The following is a 23,839-nucleotide window of genomic DNA, read 5'->3' on the forward strand; positions in this document are numbered from 1 at the left end:
TTTGAAAATTACCATATCTGCTGCAGCAAATATTAGAGTTGGCTGAGTGTCCATAGTAAAGCTGCAGACATTATGGTTCCCCTGTGCGCTCTGGAACGTGCCAGGATAATGTCAGGGCTCCAGTATACGTGCAAAATAATGTTATATCACATAATATGGCAAATAGAAATTGACAAAGCCAAAGCCTTCCATAGTATCGCCTACACGTTTCTGCAGCATGGTTTTCAATCTTAAAGCAGCACAATTGTTTTTTACTCTATGTTATATCACTTTTAATTTCATTAGAAGGGATATTTGCTCTTAGGAAGCAAATTTTTGTCCTGTTATAAATTAGCCATGCTAATGTCGTACTCCTGCCCCAGTTGTCTCTTGCACCGAATGTGAATCGCTTCCAGGATTATATCACGCATCAACAATGGTTAAAAAATAACACTCTCATAGAGCGACAGTGGACATCGCAGCATGGGCAACTACGAGAAGGTAATGATGGAGATGAAAATAAGAAGGTGATTGCGTAAGAGACCAAACAAGAGTAAATAATGGACAGTTTTGTAAAAGCAACTTAACCTCCCCACCTATAGGAGGCTTACCAGGCTACAAAACTGATGAAAGTTCCTCTGTTTCTTTGTGCTTGGCCATTGCCATATTGGCAGGAGCTGAATCTGCTCAACACCCAGTTGAACCAGAAATGCCACGGTCTCACGATTTTAGCTTAATCCTTCTATCCAGTCTATCACAGGGCCACATATAGACAAACAACCATACATGCTCAAACTGTAGAATCATCAATCAAGCTAACGTGTATGTTTATATTTTAGCGTAAATAACTAACATGACATCCATCCATCTCAACAGCCCTCTGACTTGTGTATGAGTATTTGGTCCATGTTTAGAGACATTGAAATCTTCTACAGTACTGTATGTCAACGGCACTGGAAAGCTCAAACAGAACCTTTATATCTATATATATCCTTTTGTATCTTTATATCTATAACTAAATATAACTATAACTATTGGTGCAATTAAAAGCATGTTATCAGTAATATAAGAATAATAAGGGTCTTTTTGGTCTCAATTCACAGCTCAGAACATTGCTAAGTAGCTAAAATGATGGCACTTAGCTGTTTGACACGTTAGACTACAATGAAGCTGTCACTCAAACAAAAAAAAGAAAAATTAGATGCATAAATGATGCATACATTTGTGGTTCATATAAAAGTATGCAAGTATTTTTCTTTCTGCTGCAAATATGGGGCCAGTGGAAACTGACACACTTTTGGACCTAAAGGAACTGCAGCATTTGACGATTCCGCGAAAAAGTCTTTAAAGGTATTGTGACATCATTTTTAACATGCTTTTAACACTATTAAAAGTCTTGGCCAACATCCCTCAAATGTGTCTAAAAGAGTGTAACAAGAAAAACTTCACTCTAGTACTCTTTTCCTGGCTTTTTATTACAGTGTTTTTTTGCGCCGTGAAAAATGCTTCCTTTCCCCCCTTTCCTGTCAATCATTGCTCCGCTCCTCCTCCAAACCTCCTCCTCCTCCAGCCATACGCTCACAGCGGCGTCGGAGAGGGAGCGACAGGCGAAGCATGCACGGAAAAGCAGGAGGGAGAACCACAGCAAACAATCATAAAAATAAAGGCATGCAAGCAGCACTGTCCCCTTATCTTAAGTCCAGTCAGTGGCCGCGGGTCTTCTTAGCAGTTGTCCTCCGGTGATTAGAAAAAAAGAGGCTCTAAACAGCTCCTTGTTAAGCCTCATTTATGGTTCCGCGTTAAATCGACGCAGAGCCTACGCCGTAGGGTTCAGCGTATGGTGCGCGTCGCCGCGTAACCTACGCCGTGGGGCTTGCGTCGGTGTAACGCGGAACCATAAATCAGCCTTTATGGTGCGCTGGAGAGGAGAGGAGACAGGGAGCTGGGTGGAGGGGGCGGTGATTTAGCGGATCGTTACGTAACGATCCGCCACCAAACCACATGCGCCGTTTTTGCATAGTTATGCAGAAAATCCCAGAAAGCACACAATACACTGAATGTTAAAAGTTTGTTGTTTTTTGGGTGTAATTGATGTCAAGACACCCAAAATGTGTTTTTCATGTCACAATCCCTTTAAAGTTTCAAGCTTAAAGAATGTGTAAATCTATTATTAAGATTAAACATTTACATACAGTTACTGTACGTTAGCTTACTGTCATTGCACAATTGATTATAAGCTGGATGAACATGTTCAATATGTGTTTTTGTTTTTGGGTGGAGTTGGTCTGGGTCGGGGTGCGATGGTTTTGTAAATGTTATGTCATCCTATTTTTGCCATTAAAACTGAGCCCTACTTTAATTAAGCTCAGCACATCCTGTCCCTCTTAGTTTTGGCATGCAGTGGTAACCATGGAGACCACTCACCATCATCTCTCCGCAGCCGGTATCTCGGCCTCTCCTTTGTCTCCGCACCGCCGTCCTTGTTGTTGTTGTGACAGGACGAGTCCTCCTCCGTCAGCTGCTCCAGATTCCCTTCCGACGACGGAGATGCGGCAGGAACATCACCCGAGTGGTTCTCGCCGTTGTTCTCAGGTTGATGCTTCTTCGGGCTTGAGGTTTCCTCGTTGCCCTCTTTGCCCACCGTCTCAGCCTGAGCTTGGGGCTCTGCGTGGTTCCTGGGGCTCGAGGGGTTGGAGGGGCTGCAGCTGCTCAGAGATCCGAGCACAGAACTGGGGCTGGAGTGCAGGGACAGGGAAGGGGTTTCTGGTTCTCTGATCCGGGTGCACGGGGCCCCAAAAGGTTCCTGGACGAATCCGACAAACACCACACCCTGGTCAGCGGCATCTTGGATCTGCTGTTGGGATCAAGGTGAAAAAAAAAAGAATCAAAAGTTAGAATGATTGTGACACTAGTTCGGTAGCATTCTGCGTTACTATTAAAAGCAAGCTAGGTGCATGTGTTGGTTACGGTTTCATACCAGTCCTTCAGGATGAGCTGGCATTACAAACTAAAGATGAAAACTGCAGCATTTTTTGTTCTCTGTTGTACTTTTGTTATTAACATGCGAAGTACTGCTCCTATCTGAAGCCTAAATCTAGCCAAACTACATCCAAATCCTCAGATATGTCCTCACTAAACCCATTTTATTCAAAATACATCCATGGTGTCTTTAAGATGGAAATGTAACCCACCATGTTTCTATCCTTGTGCAACGCAAGGAAGTTTTAGGGTGTGTTGATGCAAGAATTTAACTCTTCTGACTTCAAAAGTTATGACTGATTTGTTAAGATAGAGCCTTTTTTTAAAAAAAAAAACTGGGTTCTCCTGTCCTCCAAAGTATGTTTTCTCAACTGAAACCTGGAGACAAGTCAGCTGTGTTGTGATTTTTGGGGTAGTGAAAACCCCAAAACAGACTGCAATGTAATCAAAAGTTCAACATCTACTTGTAAAGAGCTGCTGCCAGTTACCATTTCACATCGATGGGAGCATCACCTTTTACTCTTTGTCAAATTCAAAACAATGCCAGATTGAAAGTATTTGGAAAATAATATGATAATCAGCATGTCCAACTCATCACTGAAGTAGATAACACGGTTAATTAACTGGCTAACATAAACAGAGCGTAGAAATACACATTTTCTACTAAATTAGTACTTTTACAGCATTTTTGTCCTGCTGGTATTTGCAGTTATTGGAATCAGTGTGTCTGTTTTCAATCCCAATACTGTAAAAACTGAGATATTTCCCCTTAAGATTATCATACTGTCCAAATATAGTCACAATTTACTTAAAAGAACCTTTTCTAAAATGTAAATGTTATTCTCGCTGGGAAAAAATAATCTACGATTATTGTTTAAACCAATGAATCAAGGTGAAACCATTTGGTGGTCTGAGATCTCTAAGTGATGCAAGAATATCCTGGATGCCGTCGTGTGTTCATGTAGTCTCAGCAACCATCCTATTTCTTTTCCTATTGGGAAAGAATCAGTGTGGTTCTTCTGGACTCAACATTGATTTCCAGAAAAGACGGAAGCAGAAGAATGTTTCTCTGGACCACATGGGATGGACTTACAACCAGTTCGAGGAACAAAGCATGTAACAACAGCCATCATGGTTGATTTGAAAGTGTCTCTTGAATATTTGAGTCATTGCATAAAGCTCACCTCCGCTCCGCTGTGATTGGTGCAGGACCAGTTTTAATGGCTGTGGATGTGAGGAGTTCTAGATCCATGTCATGAGAGATCATTTACATAACGTGAATATTTGGCTGGCCAGGCTCGTGTTTAAGGGATTGCTGATTTGCCAAATATTTAAATTTGAAGATTAAAGTTACAAGAACTTGTGGGACACAGAATTTAAGAAAACCTTTATTTGCCAAAAGCCTTAATTTGACCTAAGCATTCAGATTTTGTTATCTTGAAGTAAAATGGCATTTTCCATGGTGCTTTTAGCTCAGATATTTGATTTTCCCTCGCCCTTATTTCTGTCCATTCTCTCCCAGCAGCTTCTCCAATCACATATTTGTCGATTAGATCAGTTGAAGGCATGACCCAACGTCAGGCCGGGCCCTCATCCCAAATCTAGCACTTCACTTCTCTTCTCTGTCTTGTTGTCATCTGGCATTTTGCGTCAGCATGGAGGTTCTGCTGCAGAGCGAGATTGAAACGTTAACTGTCAGGGAATGTTAATGATGCCATTCTCCATCTTTTTTTGCCGCATTTCCATGGAGCCGCGACAGCCCCAGTCTCCGCCTTGAGCCACATCGATGGGAGAAAATAAAAATCAAATCAAATCGCAGGTTATTCACTATGAAATTAAATTGGAAAACAGTCACAATGTTTTCAGCCATATTGTTTAATATCATTTGAATGCTCTCCGGGTGCTTCCGCTTCACAGTCCACATACCAATATGTTGATAGGGAATTGCTGATATAAATGGGAGCAACTGTTGTATCTCATGTAAGAGTAATGCAGGCAGACACATCCAGAGAAACTGTCTCATGTTGGTGCAGTTGATATAACAATGGATTCAAATGACGGACGGTAATGGCTGAATTCATTTTTAGTGCCATTATTATTATTATTGTCATCATTATTCCATTACATCCCAAACTTAATAATATAGGCCCGTTGTGAATAGACTCATTTTTCATCTTGGCAACAAAAGAAATCAGTCTCACAAACATCCGTGTACAAGTGACATAATGGAAACAAGGACCCAACAGCTTTGTTAAAAAATGGTGTCATGTGATTTTCCGGGGAATATAATGTGACTATTAAATGAGAATTGGCTACAAAGAAGAACTGCAATTCATTGTTAGCTGATAACCAGAACATTTAAATGTGTATTCAATCTGAGAAATTAACTTTTCTCCTTTCATTTCACGGCCCTGAGGTGCAGAGGACGCCCAGAGACGGTTGCACAGTCGTTTAGCATGTGGCTAACTCAGCTGCACTTCTAACATGATGATACCTAATTGCAAACTTTTGAGTGTAACCCACAGCTCGGTTTATCCACCGTTTAACTTCCTGGAAAGCAAAAGTACTCACAAAGCTCAAGTTAACTTTCCAGTCTTAGCTTCTGATAGACTTGTAGTCAAGACCGCCTAAACCGAGACCAAGACACTACCAAGACCAGAGAGAATCAAGACCAAGACTAGTTCAGCTCAAGACCAGGACTACAAACAAAACTAGTTATTTCATCATCTTGCGTGAGTTGTAGAACAATCGCCTGGTTCAGCTAGTTTCCATATGAGGTTGTATTCAACTGCAGCTCAATAACACAGAGAAGTGGATGTCTTAAGGCTGAATTATGGTTCAGCGTTAAACCAACACAGAGCCTACGCCGTTGCTGTGACGCCGTTGTGAACCCTTCGGACTTCTCCGTCACTCCACTTCGCCGCAGGGCAGTACCCCCCCAGAGCGCTAGTTGATACTTTGTTTAGCTTCTGGCTTTTCCGGTCACAGTGAATCAAAGAGATATGGACTACTATTGTGCAAAAAACCAAAACAACCCAAAAAAAAAAAAAAAAAATCACACACACACACACGAAGAAAAGAGTGCTGAAAGTTCACGAACCGGAACCGGAAATGCGTTGCTACCAAGCAAACCAATCAGAGCCCTCTCAGTCTGCGTTTAGTCTGCGTCGCCTCGACGCGTAGTTGCATTTTTTGGGAGGTGCACGTCAGGCTACGGCGTAGGCTACGGAGAGACTCCCGCGTAGCCGCGTACCCTACGGCGTAGGCTTAACGCAGAACCATAATTCAGCCTTTATGTTGAACTCACTAGAAATGTTTTCATCAATCAGCTGAGATCAGATATGTGTGGCGACTGCACCGGTCTTGAGACCAAGACCGGTCTCGAGAACTACAAGTCTAGCTTCTGATTCAGTGGCAGCCGGTTTATCCACCCCACAAACCAGAAGCTTTCAATCAGAAGCCAATTTCAGGGCTGTGCAGAGTTGGACATTTCAGCTTCAGAGAGTCAACGCAGCCATAAAATCAGTTGCTTAATTTTTATTTCAAAGATTTTCTGACTGTGATGATCTTAATCAGGGTGGATATGAACAAACGTGTCACTTTGTGAAGGAATTTACTTAAATTCTGGTTTAAACTATGTTGAAGCAAATATGCTACAGAAATGACATCTAGCTGTAGTTGTTGTGATATTTTTTTAATTAGCTTTAAAGCAAGAGTAGATTGTAGCGCATAGCAGCCGCTGGGCGAGCTACATTAACTTTTAACAGGAGCGAGAGCTCATAGCAACAGCTTGTGTCTCAGCACTAACGGCCTCGGCTATCAGGCACTACAGAGACGGGCGAGTTGGGATTTTCAGCTCTATGTCAGTAGTCTGTTATTATTTAAAGGCCCATCCAAAACAGGGCTGGGGATCAATTCAAATCAGATTCTTAAGATTCAGAATCGATTATCAAGATTTGATTCGATTCAATCCGATTTGATTCCGATATTGATTTGGGTGTTATTGAAAATGTTTTTTGAGCTGTTGCATGAATGATATGACTGTAATTATGCAACATATTAATACTAGTATTATATTGAGATTTAAGAGCAAGTATTGTCAGCTAATGATGCTGTAAGGACCAATCGCCTCCCAGAATGCTGATAGAACTGCTCTCAGAAACATGGTGTCGGGCAGAATTACCAAACAGATCCAGGACAGCAAACAGAGGCCCTATGAAATCAGTTTTATTTTTTCCCACATTCCGTTTTAATTTTTTTCCATTTTCGGTCTTTTTCGGTTTTTAATTTTTGAGAATTTGGTTTTCAGCATTTTATGCAAATGTAACCTAAAGACAGTATATAATGTAATTAAATATAGGCAATTTATGCAACTATAAATGAAAACTTTAATGTTTTCATACCTTTAAACATATTTAAAGGCAAAAACATGGCAGTTATTCTCGTGTCCAACAAAACATTCCTTTTTTGGGCATAAACAAAAAAATACCAAAAGTTGTAATGTAATGATGAAAAAAAAAATCAATCTACAAATCGATTTTTAGGAATTAATATGAGAATCAATCTAGAATCGGAAAATCGATTTTTTTTCAACACAGGCCTAATCCAAAATTAAATTGGCCCACTCAGAATAGAAATCCTGGCGCCGCCCGTGATGGAGCGTCATATGACCAAAATCACCTCCCTAGAACCAGTCAAAGGATGATTTAGGGTGCAGAGTGAAGAAAAAGGTGTCTCCAATGGCTCAAAATATGTGGGAAAGACCTTCGAGACTGCTGGAAAAGCTGAAGATGATGACTTCATGGTGAGATAAATAAAGAGAATCAAAGCAAGTGCGTGACCCTATCCGTATTTCTCAACATAATCTGTAAAACGGCGTAACAATAACTTGAACTAAAGGGATCCAAAAGGGGAAAAGTTGAGTATTAAGGGGTTTAATGAAAATGATTTAGTTCAAGAGAAATGTCCTATTTAGGATTTTAGCTACTCTGGGGAATCATGCAGTAAATGAAGGATAAAATTTTAAATTAGTATTCTTCTGAATCTCTTGGTCTAAATGAACAGAGAAGTTGCTCTCGCTCAAAGGGAACCTCCCCCAGGTCAAGAAAATGAGGTTTCGAGGTCAAAATCGCATCATTTCTCTTCATTAACTGAAATGATGCGGAGCACAAACTCAATGAAAAATAGCTTCTAGTGTACTGCCACCAGAATACCAACAGCCTGTGGTGGAAAAAAACCCCATTTCAATTTTGACTTGAGACCACATTTCCTATTTTCCCTCGTAAGTTATTAAAGTGGCACCAGGAGGAGGTGTCTGAAGGTCAGAAATGAAAACCCCGGAGATGGAAGGAACTGGCAGAGAGAGGACGGAGATGGCAGGGAGAGGCGCTGAAAGGATAATGATGGAGACTGAGACACTGAGAGGCAGGAAGAAAGTGAGATAAAGGAAGAAAACCGCAGAACAAACAGAATCCAAGGGAGAGAGCAGCAGAGGGAAACATACTTTTTTTTCTTTTCTCTCGCTTTTCAACTCCTCAGTCACTCCAGTTCCCCTTTTTAATAGATTTCTAGCATAGCTTCATGCTCCTCCAGCAGCTCAGAAGATTAAAATGATTACTAACAGTAATGAGGTCCTACAGGGCTGTGGGTGCATGAGAAATCGAAGGGCAAAATGCAGAGAAAGGTTCACTTCACAGTCTGTAATATTCGGGGCAGGAGGGCTGAAATGTGATGATGATGCAGCATTAACAGCTTGCAGAAAAGGAGGACATGTCATACTTATACGATCCGAAGTCCCATTTCAGACGGGCTTTTTTGCAGTTGGGCGTTCATAAAAAGCAACAAAAACTGCAGAGCTGATTCATGATTAAATCAGCTAATGTGATTTCAGATCTCTGTAGCTCCCCGTTTCCCTCTTTCAGCTCAAGCAGCACAAAAAAAAATGTAGATTTATCATCCTATTTGGCTAAACAGCTTACACAGATATACTCAGATACATGGAGGCGCAGCGACTCCCCTGCCAGCATGTCCATGAGGGCTCCATCTGGACTGAAAGTGGGCTACTTTGGTAAAGAGTGGGCTTGGGTTTGAAATGGGCTAATGGCACGGGTGCCGTATGGTCTCAGTTTTGTGGGCCCCAAATGGGAGGCTTACTTTGTCCAAATATATGTGGCTCATGAGAGATACGACTGAACTAATGGGCCAAGAGGAGGGTACTAGCTATATAGTCTTGGTAACATATCCTAGGCCCACATTGGAAAAAAATGGCCTCAGATAAAATTCATGTAGATCCTACTTGGAGTCCACATTGGAAAACACAGGTACAGCAAACATGTGGAATGTGGAAAAACCTACTTGGACACATATCTGGAGCCCGCTGTTAACACATATGGGGACCATATATGCTGGCTGAGTTTGCAGTATGCTCTATTCTTCCTTTGTCCATTATATTATTGTATATATTATATTATTATATGAATGCAAATCAAACATTACATTGAAAAGAATAATAAAAGCCAGTTTGATGAAGAAATATCATGATAATTGTTAAGTAAGATGGGTTTTCTTTTTTTTCTCTCTCTCTTTTTAGCACCATTGTCATATTTTTTTTCTTTGAATCAAAAAATAATATGACTATCTGTGTTTGATGACAGCTATTTTGTGTTATTTTATAACTTTTTTGTAGTTTTTTTTTTAATTACGTTTATTGGAAAGTGTTTTTTTTAATTGCGTAATTTGTAAGTTGTTTGTGTTTTTTTTATTATTACATTAATTGAAATTTTATTTATTAAGAAAAAGGGACAGATAAAATAAGCTTAGTCTTCTTTCTGTTCCCTTTTGTTCAAGGAAAGAAATTTGTTGTAATTATATTGAACTATTTTGTTTTTCTTTTAATGAATGAAATAAAGAAATAAAGAAAGAATATATTCATTTACTGTATATACTTCAAAAAGCATTCTATGGTTCAGAGCAGACCAGCTGCCAGCTCACGGTGCGTTATGATCGATGCAGATTCATCAGAGGTGACTTGACCGCTCTGAACTCACTTTACTTTATATCACCCATTCATTTGTGGTTGTAGTCAGTGCCGTCTCTTCAAGGTTGACCCATGTGGGTGTTTTCTGCTCAATGTTGATGCCAACTCTTAGAAATCAGGGCGACCGATGGCAGATTTATCATAGCGATTCTTTTTTGCTGACGTAACAGATACAACAGTTAAGAAATAAGAAATGATGCATCAATATGCTTATCTTAATCATTTATAAAATAAAACACACTGATGATTGATTATAGCAGCAGTCTATATAAACTACAGTACAGGAATACACACCATTTTCTACTACCTAAAATTAAAGCAAACGTGTCATCTCGCAAAGAAAGAATCCCATCTAACACAAAAATGTTTTTAAGTTTGCATGACCTTGTTTTCCTAGAGACTCGACAAAAGACTATAGGACTTTACAGTAACTGGCTCCCTTTGGCACAAGGTCCCATGTGAAACAGTTGAAAAGTTAATGCCTTGAATAAATCATCAAAAGTCATGCGAGTCATCCTGAAAATGTTAAACCCACTGCTCCCCTGTGAAACGGTGAGCAGCGACTTTCAAAAACCCCTCAGACATGGTCGGTTCCAGGTGTAATGGGCTTATCTTGTTACAATTCGTTCCAGACATCTGTGTCTTTTCAAGGTAAAAATATTGACAGCTAAAGTAATTAACCTGCCATAATTTAAAATGTTCTGCATATCCATCACCGTTATTCTCTGAAGGACTTTTCAGTTCTCTTCAGTCGATAAATAACAGAAGTGATAGAAGTAGTAGTGGTAGTGGTAGTAGTGGTAGTGGTAGTAGTGGTAGTGGTAGTAGTAGTGGTAGTGGTAGTACTAGTGGTAGTGGTATTATGGGTAGTAGTAGTAGTGGTAGCAGTACAAGTAGTAGTATTGGTAGTGGTAGTGCTAGTAATAGTCATGGTAGTGGTAGTAGTGGTAGTGGTAGTTATGGTAGTAGTAGTAGTGGTAGTAGTCGTAGTAGTGGTAGAAGTGGTAGTAGTAGTAGTAGTGGTAGAAGTGGTAGTAGTAGTAGTAGTAGTGGTAGTGGTAGTGCTAGTAATAGTCATGGTAGTGGTAGTAGTAGTAGCAGTAGTAGTAGTAGTAGTAGTAGTAGTAGTGGTAGTGGTAGTAGTAGTTAGGGGTGTAACGGTATTTGTATTCGTCCCGTCCCGTCACGGTACGGGGGTCACGGTTCGGTACGCGCAGTCATACGGCGAATACGTCTGACTGAGTTAAAAAAAAAAAAAAATGAATCATCTTTTTTTTTCCCCCTTATAAATATCAACAGTCACGTTCCATTACAGACCTAAATGTGTGCTAGTCTGTGCATATCAATAAATATATGTGCAATTCATATATCATCATAAATTGTAGGCTATAATAACGATAAAATGTTCTAATTCTTAATTTACAACTGTCCTGAACGCATCAGGGCCGTGTGCCAGCGCGGATTGGCTGTAAAGCCTGATTTATGGTTCTGCGTTAAATCGACGCAGAGCATACGCCGACAGGTACGGCGCAGTCTACGGCGAGGTTACGCGCATACGCGCAACCTTCGCCGTAGGCGCTGCGTTGGTGTAACGCGGTACCATAAATCAGCCTTAACAGTCACAGCAAAGGAGATTAGCGCTAAAGTTTAAAAGAGGACTAAGCATGTACAAAGTTTTGAATGTTACCCCGTTTTCCACGTTACCTGGATTATTTTGGGTTATGGAAGAGTCAACTACCGTTGGTGAGTCAGTGTAACCTTCTTAAATAATTTCTTAACAGAATGTTGTGGTAGCTTTGACCACCTGCCTATTTAATGAGCTTTGTGATGTTGTCAACTAGACCGCCGAGTCTATTCTCTGTTATAGAGCTCAGAAATTATGTTAATAGACCGCTGTGTCTATCTATCTAAATAGATTGTGTAATTTTAGACCAGTTAGGTTTTTTGTATTCAAGCTGAATCAAAGATGGAACTGAGTCAGTCCGTGACTATCTGAGTTTTCAGCTCCGCGTGTGTGTGTGTGTGTGTGTGTGTGTGTGTGTGTGTGTGTGTGTGTGTGTGTGTGTGTGTGTGTGTGTGTGTGTGTTCTGGTAGGATGAGGTGTTGTTGAACGTTAAAATGACTATCATAAGGCCCATGGAGAATGCTCCGCCCCAGACGGCTCTGCCCATATGCAGCAGTAGAGGAGCCCAGGTTCAAGTATTTATTAAAAGTGCTCGAGCTCGTTACAATGTCCCATCCCGCGCTCACATAAAAAACATAAAAAATTAAAAACACTAATGCACAAGTTAAATGTTTTATTCTATTTATTTTACACTTTAATAAGAGATGCTTTTTAGTTTTGAACAAACTTTAACTTTCAAATGCTATGATCAAAATAAAGGAAGAAAAAACTGGTCTTATACATTTGGGACTTTTTGTATTTTTTTTTCCCGTTGTACCGAACCCGTACCGAACCCGTACCGAACCGTGACCCCTGTACCGAGGTACGTACCGAACCGTGACTTGTGTGTACCGTGACACCCCTAGTAGTAGTAGAAGTAGTAGTGGTAGTGGTATTGCTAGTAATAGTCATGGTAGTGGTAGTAGTAGAAGTAGAAGTAGTAGTAGTAGTAGTAGTAGTAGCAGTAGTAGTAGTAGTAGTAGTAGCAGTAGTAGTAGTAGTAGTAGCAGTAGTAGTAGTAGTAGTAGTAGTAGTAGCAGTAGTAGTAGTAGTAGTAGTAGCAGTAGTAGTAGTGGTAGTGGTAGTAGTACTGGTAGTGGTATTGGTAGTGCTTGTAATAAGCATGGTGGTGGTAGTAGCAGTAGTACTGGTAGTGGTAGTAATAGTCATGGTGGTGGTTGTAGCAGTAGTATTAGTAGTAGTTGTGGTAGTAGTGGTAGTAATAGTAGCAGTAGTAGAAGTAGTAGTGGTAGTAGTAGTAATTGTAGTAGTAATAGTAGTAGTAGTAGCAGTAGTACTTTTATATTATAGGTTTATATTATAACTGGCATTATAGTGGAAATACAGTAAGTTTGGAGTTTACTTCTATTGACATTTAGCTTTCTATCGAGCAGTTTCACAAACAATTTCAACTAAAGGAAGAAAACCATAAAAAGTTTGTTTTTTTATTAGTTTTTTTATTGGGTAATTGATCTCTACTTTCTGTAACTCAACTCAATTTTATTTATAAAGCGCTTTAAAAAAAAGCGCACAGTTGGCCAAAGTGCTGAACACCAAGAGAATTAAAAAGAAAGAAAGAAAAGAGAAGAAAACTCATAAATGAAGAAATAAAAAAGTCAACATCTCAACTGGATAAAAAGACAAAAGAATAAAAGATAAAAATATAACAAAAACAGGAGTGGGTCAGCCTACCTACAGTAGAATTAAAACATAAAGAGTGGGTAAATTAAAATGCAAATAAACCCATTGTCTCAAAGGGAATTAAAAGCCAAAGGGAGTAAGTTTTAAGAATGGATTTAAATGCAGGAAGTGAGTCTGATGTCTGATGTTCAGAGGCAGCTTATCCCAAAGTTTTGTGGCACTGACTGAAAAAGCCCGATCACCTCTCTGCTTCCTCTTTTATTTCGGGACAACGAGCAGCGACTGGTCCTCTGACCTGAGGGAGCGTTAGGGAGGTTGGACGGACTGTGGGGCTGAACCATTAAGATATTTAAAAGCATTTAAGAATTAAAATCAACCCAGAGGTGAACTGGGAGCCTGATACCAACACCGGGGTGATGTGCTCATGTTGATGTGATGCAGCTTTTTGAACCAGCTGTAAAAGGGAAAATAACTTCTGACTCATCCCAGAATAAAGTGCGTTACAGTAGTCTAAACAAGTTGCGATAAAAGCATGGATTAAAATCTCCGAGACGAATAGCTTGAACTTTGATCAGTTGTTTCGGATGAAAAAAGTTAGACTTGACAACTGATTTAATCAGTTAGGGGTTAAGATGGTCTCTAAGGGTTTTGAAGGACCCAGATCAACCTGGGCTTTAAAGGCGTCACTAGACCCAAACAACATGACCTCAGTCTGGTCATCATTGAGGTGCAAGAAATTTTGACATCCATGCTTTCACTGGGGTTGTCATCGATCAAAAGTTAACATGGAAACAACACATTGAATATATTAAAGGGAAAATTTCAAAATCACTCGCAATCCTGTATAAATCCAGAAATATACTGAATTCCAAGGCCTTGCATTTGATTTACTACTCATTGATTGTTCCCTATTTATCTTACTGTGTGGAATTGTGGGGATCCACATTTAAAACCACCTTAAATGCAATAATAAAACTTCAAAAACGAGCCATACGTATCATCAATAAGGCTGATTACTATACGCTCACACAGATCCACTTTTTCTAAATTCTCATGTTATTAGATTTTATGATTTGTTTTATTTTAAAATCATGCAAATTATGTTTAAAGCAAAATCAAAAATGCTCCCTGACCCAATACAGAGGTTCTTTTCAATTCAGGAGACTCGTTACAATCTTAGAGGTGTCTGTAATTTCACAGTACAAATAGCTAAAAAAGGTATGAAAAGGAGATGTGTCTCCATCGTTGGAGTTAAATTCTGGAATGATGCCAACATAAATTTAAAAACATGTCATTCTTTTGTTGTATTTAAGAAAATGATTTGTAAAGCTATTTTTGAAGCCTATAAGTGCAATTGACCATCTGTTAATGTTTCTTTGCTTTTCTATTGTTTCTTTGCCTTTTGTTGTTTCTTTGCTTTTCTATTCTCTTTTTGGTTTTCTGGAGGTTGGTAGCCAAAAATAGAAAGTTGTTAATATAGGATAGGCTTTTATAAGCAGTTTGCTTCTGCCTATGCCTTTTCAGTTATTGTTCAACACATTTTTTTGGTTTAATAGTTAATGCTGTGTACAATGTTTTTTTGGTGTTGTTTTGTGTTGCAATGACTGAATAAACTTCAAACTTCTAACTTCTAAACTTCCGTAATGCACTCAAGAAGCTGGTTTTAGTGCCATGTAAATATGGCTGTTGTCAGCATAAAAGAGAAATGACATGCAACCTCTCCGGAGGATAGATCCAAGTGGGAGTCGGTACAAGGAAAAGAGAAGAGGGCTGAGGACAGAACCTCGTGGAACTCCACACATGAGTGGGGCAGCAGAAGACTCACAGGTATAGAAACGGACACAAAAACCCTGCCGAGTAAGAATTGAACCAATCTAAAGGCCTGCCCTGGGTACCACCCAACTCTCCAGGCGGGACAAAGCAACTGTTAGGTCCAAGAGAACCAAGACAATACAGTGACCAGAATCTGTAGCTAAAAGAATGTCATTAAAAACCCTTAACAGTGCTGACTTAGTGTTGTGGTGGGTTTTAAAACCAGATTGAAACACCTCAAGAATATCTAAAGTTGATTTCAGCTGGTAGAAAACTATTTTCTCCATAATTTTAGAGAGAGAAGTAAGGTTAAAGATTGGCCTTTGGCCTGAAATTTGATAACACTGCATGCTTAAAACTCACAGGCATAATCTGGTTTGCTAAACTACCATTTAAAATACTGGGCACAAAAGGTGTTAAAAAGGTGAATTGGAATTAGATCATTAAGAGATCCTGCAGGCTTCAACTGACCAATTATATCCATCAAACCGGGTAGAGTGACAGGTTCAAAATGGTGAAAAACAGCAGAGGATGTCACAGAAGTGGAAAGATTGGACTAATGCGGACCCTCAACCTCATTGGTAAAATAACTTGAGTTTTCACAAACTTCAATTGAGTTCTCCAGGCTTTGTGCAGCACAGAGAACAGAGTTTTACATAAAACACAAGGATTGTGGGAATTAGAAGTAACAACATCAGAGAGGTCCTTGATTTTAGCAGCTTTAACAGTTCTCTGATATCGTCTCCAACTATCCTTCAACATCTTCACTGGTAGTTTGTCCTTCTTCCACTTACATTCAGCTCTACCTGCACTCACGTCTCACAGCTCGTGTCTGGTCCATAATCCAGGGCTCAGGTCTAGGTTTAGGTTTAGTTTTCAGTGGCGCCACTTCATTCAATATGCTTTCCCAGGTTAAGTTAAAGTGAGGGAGACGAGCCTCAACATCTGAAATAGACCCCAGAAATTCAATCAGAGTTGAAAGCTGCTGAGAACTCAGTGGAAGAATTTATGACTTGATAACACTGTGCACAGGATTTACCCACAGGACAAGGAAGAGGAATGTGAAATATCACGGGGATATGGTCAGGGAAGACAGCATCATAAACCTTTAAATCAGGAACAGTAAGTCCATGAGTTAAATCAAATTGAGAATGTGGCCAGCTCGGAGGGGGAGTAGACTCACGCTGAGCAAAATGAAAGAGTCAATAAGTTTGAAAACGTCTTCGGCCAAAAACTTCACGGGACAACATATGTGGATATTAAAATCACCAACGATTCAAAACGCAGTCATAGTCAGGCATTATTCCGTCTAGGAAATAACCAAAGTCTCCAACGACGTCTTTCCTGTACTTGGGTGGTCTGTATTCAACAGCAAACAACATCAGAGAAACGGAGCCAAAATCGAATAAACTCGGTTCAAAGATGGAATATGATGTCCGGGTGACCTGTTTACAAGTGGAGTGGTCCTTGTAAGTGGTCCCCACGGCCCGACGACCTCGGAACGTTGAAAAGCCGGCAGCCAGGGGGCTAACGTTCACAAAGAGCGCTGGACTCACTGATGGGCGTCCACGTTTCCATCAGACACAGAAAAATCCAGCCAGCGGCACATGAAGAAATCCTTCAAAATAAAAATTTTGTTGGCGAGAGGCTGAGCATTCACCGGCTGCAGGTTCCATAGCCCCCCCCTCCAGCGGCGGAGGTAATGGACGTATGTGCGACAGGTTGGTTGGTCCTTGTCAGAACCCACTACAAGAACCAAGTAGGGACTGATTGGATCCAGAGAACGCCACAAAACAAAGACCAAAGCCAGTAATTCCAGGAAGACGGCACGAGAAGACGCAACTTAATAATATTGCATTCTTTTTGTTTTTACTGGTCTCTATTGAAAGTAGGTATAAAAAGAGAGATACATACCCCCCTTTCACCAAACTGGTTGCAGGGCTGGTTCTGGGCCAGTGCTGAGTTTGGAACCGGGCTTTCTGTTTCCACGGATAAAGAACTGGCTCCGGGCCAGAAAAACCGGTTCCAAGGTAGCACCAACTCTTTGCTTGGCCAGAGGAAAGAACCACTTACGTAAGCGGAGGGGGCGGAGTTATTAAGATCAACGGCAGTAGCAAGACTGGAGACATTTTCAAAGAAGAATTAATCTGGATGCAGCAAAGCAGCAGTGGTCTGAAGAGGAGACAACCTGTCTTTTAGAGATGTGTCCACGGAGGTGCTACGTGGACCAAGTCCTGTTAGAGCAAGTACCTTGTTGTTGCTTCAACTTTTACAGCAATGCAAACGCAGCGACATAACTGACGTTCGAAGCGACGAAACTAACGTTTACAGCGACGTAACTGACGTTTGCAGCTACATAATGACGTGGCTCCACTTAGCACCCGAGTTGTGGAAACCCAAACCGGTTCTCAGCTGGTTTGCAAGTTGAACGAGTTGTGAACCAGAACCAGCACTGGCCCAGAACCAGCTCAGGAACCAGTTTGGTGGAAAAGGGGTGAGAGAGAGGAAGATACGCAGCAAAGAGCAACAGGCTGGGTCTCGAACCTGCACTATCTGCACGTAAAAGGCGCCCACTCAATCCACTGAGATACTCAGGGCCGGAGGTTTCTAGTTGAAAAAAAGATAAAATCAATAGGTTTGGATCTTTTTTTACTGTTTTATATCAAATGAATAACTATACTATATACTATACTTTAACTCTGCACACTTCCTGCTGAGCCACACGAATTTGCCGGGACTTGGAACAACTGGACAGAAAACTGTATTTGGGCAGGTTGATGACAAAATCAAAGGCGGGAGATGTCCGGGCACTCACTCACATTTGTCAGCGGGTGTTTCAGAGGGTGTTTCAGCGGGTGTTTCAGCCTCCAGTTCATCGTGGCAGCACCTGACGTAACCCTTTTCACCCGTTTTACCGTCTATGGACAGCAACGTCGTTGACGCCACCAACGCGTGGAAGTGAAGGACGCCTTACTTCTAATTCGTAGCCGACATCTCCAAAAGCACACGCATTTTGCTAAACAAACCCATTGTGTTTCGTGAAGCTCTAAGTGGGCAATTACATAAAATAGTAATTTTATTGCAATCTTCTAAAACAGTGCTCTTAACGTGCAACCTCAACCCCCAAGCTTTTAGTGACAAGCTGCTATTACCAGGCCTCAGCCTGATGGCAGCGGCACAGCCATTTGGTCTGTTCGAAGAATTACAGCTTAAATATATAAATGTTGTGTTCTCTGGGCCTTCGGACTTGCTGACATGCTGGGAAAAAGCCATTTGCCTGGTAGCAGACTGAGTTTATGAGTATTGAGTTCTCTTCTCCTGTTTGGACATTTTAGTTTTTTGTTCTCTCCATCTCCCTCTTCTTCCCACAGCAATCTTTCCAGCTGGGCGAAAGCTAAAACCAGCCGTCTCTACCTACCTTTTTGACGTATCCCTGGATGAGCTCCGGCGTGGGCACCTGCCCTGCAGACAGACACTCTTCCAGCTGCAGCTTGTGCGGCGGGGTCACCGTCGGGCTCCTTTCCACCCTGCACGTACCACAGCGGACAAGAGAGGACAATGAGTTCCAGCCTCTCAGCCAACCAGGCTGGACAAGTGCTCACAATGCACAAGGGTGCAAACACACATTCAGAATCATCAAACTGAATAAAATGCCATCAAATACACACAGAAAAACCCATATCAACAAATTACACAGCATCAAGCAGCTTTGTTAATGTTATCGTTGCCCTGTGGGAGGTGAGAGCAAAAATACAATAACACTTTAGTGAAACAAAAATCCACATGGATGAAAGAAAACATGCACGGAGAGCAGGAAATTCAATGCAAATCCAGTCTGCCTGTGTCTCCCCCGGCCCTCCCTGCTGAGGCCAGATCACTATTTTGAGCGGGGAGAATCTATTTATATAGTGCTTTATTTTCCCTTTCTGTCCTCTGGAGGAAATCCCAGCCAGCCCAGGGGAGACTTCTGCCCCAGCTTCTATCTCCCTGCTTCTTATCCTGTTGACAAGGCAAAGAAGCCCCGTCCAACCTTTTCCTCAGTGTGTAGCACAGCTTGCATGCACACGCTGTGGTTGTCTGTGCGACTGTGAGCCCAGCGTGACCTCTGGCTTTACACGGACACCTGATGTGAGGGAGGGTACGAGCGTGCGTGCATGCATGCGTGCAAGCAGCTGTGTCTATCGAAGGTTGCACTTGCAGCTTCACAGGACACGCCAGGACTCCTCTCTGTTTTTTATTTTTCTCTGGCAGACTGGTTGAATTGATTTGGTAACTCTGTAGAAGTAAATGAAATTCACGCCACAAACATTTTAAAAAAAAATTGGAGGGAAGGGGCACCATGTGTCTCCTTTAAGGCGAAGCAATGCTAACGTCTTTCTTCCAGCGTCAGTATTTCTCCAAAGCTAAGATCACCAGCTCCTGGCTCTCGTTAAGCCGGAAATAAACATCTCATTTGAAATTTGGAAAGAAAGAAGGAAAATAAATAAATATACAGTATCTGACAAAAGTTTATTTACATTCATTATGGTTATAGAAGTCGTGCCTTTATTGAAGTTTGAAACGTGTTTGTGAATAAATATTTTCTCAACAGAAAGAAAACAGAAGACTAAAGCCTGTTGTATGTTTTCTGACATAATCACAGGATCAGAATTATACATAAAGACATGTGTGAGCTTAAAGATGCAACAAGTACTTCCAGAGCTGCAGTCTTACAGCATCCTGCTGAAACTAACATAAAAACCATTTCTTTGGTGCCGCCTCTTGAACTCACCAACACACAAACATCAGGGAAGTCAGAGGAAGTGCAGATCTGAGAAGAAACGTTACAGACTTACAGAAGTCAGGGATGTTGAATTAACGTCTGAACAATAGCAGACCAACAACTCTGCTTTCTAAAAGGACTTTTATGGTCAGCTGAGGCAACAACTGAGGGGTTTATCCATCGTGAGCTGAGGTACGTTTGGAGAAGCACGGGTGAGGTATTCCACCCAAACAAGAACAATGACCTAAAATCTACTATACTCAAGATACAACTGGGCTTTAAATTCAGGTCCAGGATTAAATACATTTCATCAATATTGCCAGGTTTATTCATTTAGATTCCATTTAAAGCCATAACGACCGATGGATGGATGGATGGATGGATGGATAGATGGATAGATGGATAGATAGATAGATAGATAGATAGATAGATAGATAGATAGATATTCTAGTGATAACCAGAAACTAAATCGGTAGAGAGTGAAATATTCTACAAGTCAGTCATCCCTCTTTTCCTCAACAGCTCGTTCAGCCTCTGGGAAACAAATTGCCCTCTCAAGTGCCCCTTTAAAGTTTTTAGAGGTTTTTAAGGGACAAAAGACTTTTTTTTTTTTTTACAATTCAAAAGGAAGTCCAAGAGCATAATAAGTGTACTTTTATTTCAATTTTTCTCTTTCAGTGTCATTTCAAGGATTCACTTGATGAGTCTATGTTTTTTTTTCATTGTCCAAAAAGAGCCCAATTATAATTTCTGTGTAATTTCCTTCATTTAATGCTTCAGAGTGAAAACACTATTGTTCACTGCTGTACAGTGTGATTGCTTGACAACCATAAAAATCTTGGGAACTTGAGTTTCCTTTACTTCGACACAATTACCAAATCAATTACAATAGTCTATAATATACAATGGGCCTTTTATGATCACTGCAGACAGGAGGACCATCAAGGAACATTTGCTCTAGGCTTTCCTCTTTTTTTCCTTCCAAAAACTTTGGTTGAATGAAATACTATGTATTTAAGGTTCAAATTCTTTATTTCCTTTTATGTCAATAATTGTTTATATCTGCACATTGAAGCATGTATATGTATTTGTAGCACATTTCCTACTCTGTTTGCTTGTTTGTTGGATTATTGAATTGAATAAATACACTTTTTAGACCACGGTGAACCCGGTGCTGCTGGTAGTCACGTCAGAGGTGGCTCAACTGTGAAACGTTTTTTAGGAGCTCTAAAAAGCAAGCAAATATTCCTTTAAATATTCAAAGGAAAATGGTACTTTAAGCTGCTTTCAGAACTATTTTGTTTTTCCTCAAACATAAGCCCTGTTTACACCTGGTATTAAAATCCGTCCTGGGTCATCCTCTCACAAGTGGACAGCTCCAAAGACATCTGTTCACTCCTGGAGCTATCATGCATGTGGAAAATATACAAACACAAAGTATATGATTTAAAAGAAGAATTGCACCTAACTGGTCTAATCAAAACAATCGACTTGTGATCGGATCACTCAGGGTGGATTTTAATACCAGGTGTAAACAGAACCAGAGAGCGCCTTAATGTACTCAGTTTGTAATGGGGATCCATATACACCAGTAGGTGATGATTAACTAGCTAACAATGTTCATTGATTAAGACAGAAAACAGCATTTACAATCAATGACAGTGAAAAGCTGTTTTTCCACTTCATCACGTCATGGTTCTTGCAGCCGAAGTCAAACAAAGCGGCTACACTTGAGAAGCCCTTGCGAAGAACAAGCCCCCTATCACGGAGAATCTGCTTAAGATGTCGCTCTCAATTATAACCTCTGCGCCTGCCCTCCAGCACTGACTTAATGTCTTCATATTTGAGGCCAAGGTGAGAATAAAAATAAATTAACTGTCCACATGCAGATGCAGATGTGTCTTCTTCCATTGTTGCAGCAAGAGACCAAATCCATTTGTGTCCCACTCAGAAACCTTTGCAAAAGTTTTGCATAATAACCTAAATATTTTTGCAATATAACACAAATATTTTGCAATATATGTCAAAAGTTCCCTCATTTTCCTTCCTCCACCATGTCCCCGCGACTCGAGCGCTCCGTAGTTAATCACATCAAATACCACAGTTCCCTAGAGATACTCTTCTCCAAGGACAACAGCTGCTTGGTTTTCTTAATTCATTTTCATTTATTCCTTCTTTATAGCGCAGTCATTATACGTAACTGATGCAACCAGTTCTTGCATCCATCCCAGCGGAGTATCGGGGATTGAGTTGGCTCAGTTGCCCTGGCTCTGAAAAGGTGCGTTATACTGGATTAGAATTAGAAATTTGAACTTCCACCCCCAAATTGAAGTTATTTGGGTGTAGTCAAAAAAAATAGCAACAGAGACTTTTTTGACACTCCATCACGGAAACTGTATCCTGTATCCATTTGTCTCACCGGGACATTTTACGCAAGACACAAAAACATCTATAGAAATCTGGATGAACTGCTAGCAAATTTTAATTTGCTTTGCAGGTACCATCTATTCGAGTTATTCGAGCATCTATTCGAGCTAATTAACTATGCCCCAAACCCACGGGGAGTCGACCTATCCTTGTAGAGAAAGTATCTGGGCGAGGTTAACATGAAGATGACAGATTGGGGATGTCATTTGGATGTAAACAGTGTAGATGACTGTAGCTGAGGATTAAAGGCTGTTTTTTTCTTTAAAGATTTGACAGATGGCACACAAATCATTTCTTGCAAGGTAGATGCTGAAGGGCAGGAAACACTCTTCTGGTTTAGGGGTGGTGTTACTAAATCCACCCATAAAGAGTATAGGTGGAGAACGTACTTTGAGGCTGATCTCGGATTGCTTCAGTACTTTATTGTAGTCACACTTTAACAAATAAGTGTGTGATTTCCTAGAAGGAATAATAACAGATACAACAAAGTAAGAATAAATAAACTAAAACTTCAACTTCTACCAGTTGTTTCTAAACAAAAATAAATAAGGTTGACAATCATATTACAATCGTATTCTCTTATGTGAAGTTACAAGAAATATAAACGTCATACTTCCGGTAATGAACCCTTATTTTGAAAATCTGAAATGGGACACTTCCTGTGCCGAATTGGCGGCAAATATTGGATTAAAAATGCAAACTAAACTACTGCCGTCGCTTTACTGTGCAGTGGTTACATTCGTTTAATGCTCCCGAACCAACCAGCAAACAAAGAAGCATGAAATGGAAGTTGCCACATTTAACAGCAGAAGCTAAGCGGCTAATCAACCGGCGTGCGTTCGGAGAAGACGCCTTCAATAAAGTAAATAAACTTCACAAAACTGACACATGTAAAAAAAACAGTCCTGCTAACTTGCGACCACATCACAGCTGACATAACTAAATTACTCACTTGTCATTTATGCACACATGCAGTCCAACATCAGAACAACTTAACTGTGACGTCACTCACATAGACGCCAATAAATCCCACAAATCAACACTCACGCAAACACAGATTAACAACGATTAAAAGATATCAAATCATAACTGAACACTATAAATCACTGACTTTGGAGCCTTTTTTCTACAGATGTATTTGGTGTTTTACTGGCCGGCTGTGACAAAAGTTCCTCTTCTACCCAACAGACTCTCCCATTGTTTCTGTCGCCCGGTTCATTGGACTGATTGATTATAGTGCTGACCAAGTGCGTGCAAAGGCAGTTTGATAAGCAACCAGTGATGTGGCTCCTTGGGGATGCCCAGTGGATCGTTTCTAGACCCTACACCTCATCTAGATATGAGTCCAATAAATCAGGCCAAAATCACCACAAGTTTTCACTTTTTGTCTGTTCCCTTACATAAAAATAATGTCTTAGTAGAGCATGAGTTGAAAGATATGGATGGCTGACAAAAAAAACAAAAAGGAGCCACAAGGCAACCAAAAAAAAAAGCTTTTTTTTATTTTATTATTTTCAATTTTTGATTAAAAAAAAGGGAG

The 23,839-nt window shown here is 40.5% G+C and overlaps 1 protein-coding gene across 1 annotated transcript in view; it reads right to left on the reverse strand.

Moving 5' to 3' along the window:
* Positions 1–23,839, reverse strand: part of LOC133439349 (raftlin-like) — a 205,955-nt gene that overhangs the window by 76,111 nt on the left and 106,005 nt on the right. The window contains exons 4-5 of the mRNA XM_061717474.1: positions 18,529–18,637; positions 2,404–2,833 (exon numbers count right to left, since the gene is read on the reverse strand). Of these exons, the coding sequence (XP_061573458.1) occupies positions 2,404–2,833; positions 18,529–18,637 (539 nt within the window). The remainder of the gene's footprint in view (positions 1–2,403; positions 2,834–18,528; positions 18,638–23,839) is intronic.

This window comes from Cololabis saira, chromosome 3 (assembly GCF_033807715.1).
Source record: "Cololabis saira isolate AMF1-May2022 chromosome 3, fColSai1.1, whole genome shotgun sequence".
NCBI classification, from domain to species: Eukaryota; Metazoa; Chordata; class Actinopteri; order Beloniformes; family Belonidae; genus Cololabis; species Cololabis saira.